This window comes from Scardinius erythrophthalmus (assembly GCF_964197995.2).
Source record: "Scardinius erythrophthalmus genome assembly, chromosome: 12".
In the NCBI taxonomy this organism is placed as follows: Eukaryota; Metazoa; Chordata; class Actinopteri; order Cypriniformes; family Leuciscidae; genus Scardinius; species Scardinius erythrophthalmus.
Window position 1 is genome coordinate 22,620,115 of NC_138232.1, and position 7,346 is coordinate 22,627,460.

Sequence of the window (7,346 nt, forward strand, 5' to 3'; positions counted from 1 at the left end):
TGTTCCATGCAGGTTTGCAACAAGTAAATTACGACCAAATTTTCTTTTTCAGGTGAACTATTTCTTTAATTTAATGTTTTTTCTTGAGGCCTTTACTTATTAATGTGTTAATTTTGTCTTTTTTTCTTTTCTTTTTTCTTTTTTTTTTTTTTTTGTTAATGAATAATCCTCTTTTGTTGACTAGATAATTAGCCCTCTTTCTGTATAGGATGCCTCATAAATAATTACATAACCTAATGTTCTGTGCACACACACGCATGTCCTCCATAGATGAACAAAGAACTAAACAATGATTCATGATTTTTTTTTTTTCTGTTGTGTGCATGTGCAGATAAGAGAGGACTTGCGAGCCAATGAAATCGACATCTATCCTCAAAAGGAGTTTGATGAGGATGCAGAAGACAGAATGATTAATGAGAAGATCAGGGTATGTCTACTTGTCACTTTATATCTTTATCACTTTTATTGGCGTATGCGTTGAAAAGAGCTGTCTTGTTTATGACACACTTCATGGAGTAGTCTTTCCGTTTCAGCCTGGCTGGGCTGTATAGTGTTATTGCAAGTGTTGCTTTTGTATATTGAGGGTTTCCATGTGATATGTGTTATAGGAGATGATCCCTTTTGCTGTGGTGGGAAGTGATCAAGAATATCAGGTCAATGGAAAAAGACTTCTGGGCAGGAAAACAAGATGGGGGACAGTAGAAGGTAACACACACAAACACGCACGCACACACACACACACACACACACACACACACACACACACACACACAATGTTTTCATGTTTTATGGAGACTTTTCATAGATTTCATGATTTGTATAATTTGCAAACTGTATATTATATTCCCCTACACTAACCCTACCCCTAAACCTAACCATCCCACAAAACTGTATGCATTTTTTCACACAAAAAAAGCCCCCACAAGGATTTCGTAAATGACCATTTTTTGGGGGAATTTTTGTCCCCATTTTGTAGGATTTACCAGGTAACACACACACACACAACACTTTTCTTCAGTCTTACATTTTCTTGCCCAAACTCACATCTGCACATCATCTCTGGCAGTAAGCTTTGTTCTTGGATTAGTGTCCTGTGCTTCTTTTTTTTTATTTAAAAACATTTGGTTGTGTGTTTAAGGAAATTCATGTACTCGTGTCCACATCATCCTACATCACTGTTATTGATTTACTGTATTTAAACAGATTCTCAAGATTTAAACAGTTAAGCCAAACTTTTAAAGAGCCACATCACAAATGCTCTCTACAGGATATCTTAGACAACACTAGGTACTAAGTTAATGTATCTGATTACTTTAATGTTTAATGCAATTCATATTTGTATATGTCATTAAAACATTTATTCAAATAGAAAATAAGTGTTCATTCGGTAATGTTTAAAAATGTATATGAAAATGTAATCTAGTTATTGTAGTTTAGCTTTAGAAAATGTTGATTGCATTTAATGCTGTTTTAGAAATGTAGAATCTTTGTAATTCTAAATCAGAAAGTGGAATAATATCGAACTGAATGAGACATGTTAACTACAAAATATATGACATTAATTGCTGTATAGAATTAAAATAATTGGTAAACAATTTTATTCAGTTTATAGCCCTAATATACACATTCACATCTGTTGGTTCTCATTCTTGCTGCCAAGAGCAAATCAAGTTCCTGGACCCGAATCTTAGTTACCGAGAATTCAAACTACTCCTTCACATAGAAAACATTAGATCAATATTAATTTGAAAAGCTCTATCTTGCATAGACAAGAGTGGTAAAAGTGAATTGATTGAAAGTAGTAATTATCATATAGCATTAATATGTGAAGAGTGTTGAAAGTGCTGTAAGTGCAGTCTTCTTATTGAAGATGCCTTTGTATGTCATAAATAAGAGTAAAGTGGCTTTCACACAAACAATTATTTGCAGTGACCGGAGGTCATTGATTTACAATGAAAATAAGATTAACAATAGGAGCACAGATCAGCTCACGTGACCTTTTAGGCAAATAGTATTTAGAGAGTCAGTATGTGTGTACGAATTAAAAATAGAGGACGTAAACAGTGCTTCTGTTTCTAATAGAAACAGAAGCACTGTTTACGTCCTTTATTTTTAACTCATACAATTAATTTCTATATATTCTCTAGTCTAATTTATCATTCCATGCCTAGTTGCTTTATGTTTGTCTTTCTCACCACATTCTTCTTCTTACATTACCCCATATTGCCATATTTATTTAATATTAATCAGCCCTGCATGTTATTTTTTTTTTTACCAAAAATCAACAGAATCCAAACATGTTAAATTTCCTTAATTAATGGGGTCTTTTAAGAGTCTGTATGCATTCATGCACACACTCACTGTCTCGGTAGTCTATTTTAAATGGAAATCAACAATTGATTACATATATATATATATATATATATATATATATATATATATATATATATATATATATATATGTGTGTGTGTATACATAGTTGTTGTTTTTTTTTTTTTTTTTCCTACTTTAAAGGTCAATGGGTTACCAACATTTTTTAAAAGTGTGATTTTTGGGTCAACTATCCATTTAAAGAAGCATTTTGCTGCTCAAATATGTTTACTCTGGTGTCATCTGTTTTACTGCACTGCTATCTAGTGGCAATAAAATGCTAGCACACCTCAAGCACAATAGCAAATATAGAAACATACAGTTGCAGATAGACTGTTTATTTAACATGCACCAATGCTAAATTTCTCTTTATTGTAATCATTATGTTCACAACTTGTAATAATCACTTCAATGAGCTCATTGTTTATGCCTCTAATTAATACATTGTTAGCTAATTGCATGATTTGTAGCATATATGTACTTGGACATATATGACCTTTGAAAACAGATCACTCTAAAACGATATGTATTGTGAAAGGTACTATACAAATAAATGTGAATTGAATTATACAATATGTTATATAAATAATTTGTTAATGGTTTTTCATGACTGAAATACTCTCTAAAACCACACCATCTTCCCTTTTCTAATTGTTTTTGCAGTTGAGAACACCACACACTGCGAGTTTGCCTATTTGCGGGACCTGCTCATCAGGTATTCTTCAATTTAACATTTCAGTTCTTGGATAAACAAGACTACAGTTCATTTGTTAATAAATATATTTCAGTAGGCTATATGGGTTTACTCTGTCTGTTTTCGCTGTTCTAGAACTCACATGCAGAACATCAAAGATATTGCAAGCAGCATCCATTACGAGATGTACCGCGTACGCAGACTCAATGAGAACAACACACAACCAAACGGGCAGCAAGCAATCCACGCCAATGGCGTACCTGAGCATGAAGTCCTCTCCCATGAGATGTAGATGTTTGTCTGTCTGACCATCCATCCATAACTCCATCAGTCCGTCCATCTATCTATCTATTTCTCCTTCTTTCTCTTAATTTTCAACAGTCTCTCCTTTCACTCTGCCTTCATCATTTTGTCATTGTGTCAGTTGACTATTGTTTACCCCAACAAATATTTCTGATCTGTGGAATATGAATCTTTAAGTGTGTAGCAAAATGTGATGTTCTGTAATGAGAATTTGATTAAAGACGTGTTACTATGTTTTTTTCCCCCTCAGTGTTATCAGTTATGGTAACTGCTCAGAGCTCAGAAACAATGTCAAAAATCCAACATGCCACTTTGCTTAACGTTCTCCAACTTATTCATTACAAAATAACACATTGCAAATTAATGAACAATACATACATACAAATGTAATGAATACATACTGAATGGCTATTGGGTATAAAAAATTAGGGTGACTACAGCATAAAAATCCAAATAAATGATGTTTTTTACTATTTGAAAATATAACGGAACAAAGACAAGTGGAAAAGGATCTATAGTGTATTACATGACTTCTGACTGCATTCACACATTTTTAGAAAAGAGCTTTGATCTTGATTGGAAGCATTGTATGAATAACATTTTAGTTGAGTGTAAACATAATTCTGGTTTAGTGTCCCCCTTTTTGTAGTGACTGCCCTGTGTTGTATCTTTACTGGTCTATGAAATTCTAATGTGCTTTGTGCCATGTTTGCATTTGTGTGTGTTTTTAAAGCATAGTTCATTTATTTTGTCATTCTAAATATTGTTGTGCTTTTTAATTGTAAAGGCTTTGACATACGTATGTGAAATTAAATGTTCTTTTTGTTTTAAAGAAAGGCAAACATTTTTTTTTTTAAGTTGTAAAGAGTTATGTATTTATATACTGCATCATGTTACCCAGATGTAATAGTGTGGCTTGTGTAGGTCAAATGTTCAGATTTCCAGAATTGCACCACAGTGACCCAAACCAGCTGTGCTTTATTTTATTTTATTTTATTTTATTTTGCAACTCTCAGTATTCAGTAAAGCAAGTCCTGAGCCATTCTATTCTCTATCTGTATTCTGTAGTAATACATGTGACCATGATTTGTTGATAGATGTGTTTCATGCTTCATGTTTCATGCTTAGTGACCCCCAACAGTTTTAGACACTTAAGCCACACTTAAAAGGGCATCAATGTATTTGCATTATGTACAGTAGCAAAATATCAAAACAAGTGGCATCTCAAGCACACTATTTTTTTTTAACGTCTGTGTCAACTAGAGGGTAGGAGTTTTTATACCTCCACAAAAAAGACCTTGACATCAGGTAAAAGTTTTCTTTTTTTTTTTTTTTTTTGCAGATGCCATTTGGTTTAATATTTTGGTTTGATTATTATTATTATTTTTAAGTGTGACAAAGTGTACAAAATTGTACAAATATTTTCTGGGCCAATATATAGACAGATATGGGAGAAGTTGCGTCATTTTAAATAAAACACAGTTAAACTGTGTTCTGGACATACGCTGACTATTTTTATATTTAAGAAAAACATTCTTACCATTCACAATTCTTATTTTTGCCCATTTACAGATGATCTGTCATAAGATTTTTTGGTTTTTAATTGTTTTTAACCCTGATTCAAAAAAAAGATAATCCCCCAATTTCACAGACACACCTAGTCCCACACTATAATGCATGTTTGAGCTGTTTTAACTGAAAGCAACTTGCACTGACATATTTAAAATATATCAGTGCCATTGTTTTGTCTCAATATGCACATCAGTAATTTATTTGTATTTTTTTAAGGCACTTTTATAAAAGCTACTTAAATGTCTTAATTATCTAAAGCCTAGTCCAGGCTTAATTTAAACCCTGTCTATGAAACCGGGCCAATGCATACTGCTTAAAAATGGGGACAGTTTTGTTTCTAGTCTCGGGTTCCAAAGTCCCACCTAGTGCGGCTTTTAGTGATTTGCATAATATTTGAAACATGACATGGCTGTCATGTTATTTTTCAGCCATAATGAACAGAAACCAAATATCCTAGTCTTTTATTTTTCTATTCAACCCATATTGTGTAATCCATATATGTCCAGACTGACCAGAGATATTATATACATCAAAACAGATTATTTTATGAATATTGTACCCATTGTATTTTGAAGTATTATACGGTAAGATTTATTTTACACTGTAGATTTGGGCGGGAAAAAATAAAAATTGCTATTTTTATTGTCATCTAATTTTGCATGTGATTATTTCTAGTTTTACCAAAGACTTGGTTGAACATTGAACAAATATATTGTTTATACACTTAAGGTTGTAAGATAAAATGAATATAGCTAAATTAAATGAATGCTAGGCTTGTAATTTGTTCTGTATATCATCAAGCGTTGATGTAAGTTTATGAATCAGAAGGTAATATGCTTCTTATGTAGGGTCTCTGAGGTAATGATCATGAGGATATTATGCTAAACTGAATGTAAGAATGCACAGTGAATGCTTGTAATTTTAAAACAAAGATATGAAACAGACTATATTCTGTACAGAAGCCTTATGAAAATGGGAAACATTTATTTATCCAGCTATGGAAATAATCAAAATGTCATTTAGGAGCTCCCAGCAGAGTGAGAGAGAAATTGATAGTAAATTAAGTAATCTGTATCCTTGGGCATCACGTGTGTAGCCTATATTCAGTAAGTTACAAGAAAGTGGAAAATATGCCATTAAAAGGTTATTTCAATAGGGGCTGACAATACTTTTGAGATTGCACATGTGTTTACATCTAGATTATAAGCCTATATATAAACCTTGAATATATTTAAATCTGAATAAATATGACCCTATTCTCAGGAATATTGATGGACAGACACTATTTTTTACACATTTTCCTTTTTTATAAAGGTAAGTTTTGTATAGTTTACAGAATATAATATTATGAATACCATAATGGGCAAGATATAGGCTACATTTGCATCTGTTCATTTAGAACCTTTTGGATGAACCAATGTACAAGAATGAATCAGGTTGTTTTTAACTGAGAGCGGGGTCTGTTAGGACAAACTGACAAACAAGACTTTCAAAAGCTATTTTAAAATATGAGAGAAACAGGATTATTTAAGAGGAACCAGATTACTCATATGAATATGACTTATAAGAAAGCTTAGGCAGACTTGTTGCCTGGAACCTACCGAAACTGATTTCGGACAGGCTTCATATTTAGGCAACGGTCTAACGATCTACAGCCAAATAGAGGGAGCTATGGTGATAACTAAGGAAATATTTAATAACTACAATGCTAATTTCTCGCTAGAAATTAAAGTTGTTCCATTTACACAGAAATTACCTAACATTATTCAGACGCCATTTTATTTTATTTCTAGCAGAAATTGTCATGGAATCGAACAAACAGGATAGTGGGATAACACAAACAGTGAAGGATCTATGGCTACATCCGAAATCGCATATTTCCCTATAGTCTATAGTAAGTGAAAAACAGTAGGCTATGTGACGAAAGAAGTATTCTAATTCACAGCACTCATAAAAGAGTAGGTTCTGAAGCATGCACTGTGCATATGATGGACACTTTACTATCCATGAGGCCGCAGGAGAGGATTTATGTATGGCAGTGAAGCAACGCAACTGATGGTAGGTCACATGATAATGACATCAGGGCGGATGTAGTACGTTCGGATTACATTCACACTACAAACTGTACTTTTTTAGCGGTCACAAAGTCATTACTTATTCAAAATAAGTACCTCATGAAAGTAGCCTATGCGATTTCGGACGCAGCCTATATGTTCTATCCTGCTGGAACAATCGGTTAGCGGCACAAATCCATGGCGGTAGTTTTTACAGGTTGCGTTCATTGCTGGAGTGACTGAGAAGGGTCCACTGTCATTATAAAGTACGAGAGCGTCTAGAGGCAAAAAAAAAAAAAAAAAAACACTGACTCCTCGCCTCGTTTTTGACACGTGAAGCAGCACGGAGAGG

The 7,346-nt window shown here is 33.2% G+C and overlaps 1 protein-coding gene across 4 annotated transcripts in view; it reads left to right on the top strand.

Annotated features, from left to right (window-relative positions):
- The window catches only part of septin9b (septin 9b), a 107,229-nt gene extending 101,641 nt beyond the window's left edge, over positions 1-5,588 (top strand). For all 4 annotated transcript variants that reach the window (XM_081380650.1, XM_081380652.1, XM_081380653.1 and 1 more), the window contains 4 exons: positions 332-427; positions 609-705; positions 3,035-3,086; positions 3,201-5,588. In XM_081380650.1, the coding sequence (XP_081236776.1) occupies positions 332-427; positions 609-705; positions 3,035-3,086; positions 3,201-3,357 (402 nt within the window). In that variant the 3' untranslated portion in view covers positions 3,358-5,588. The remainder of the gene's footprint in view (positions 1-331; positions 428-608; positions 706-3,034; positions 3,087-3,200) is intronic.
- Positions 5,589-7,346: the final 1,758 nt, after the last annotated feature.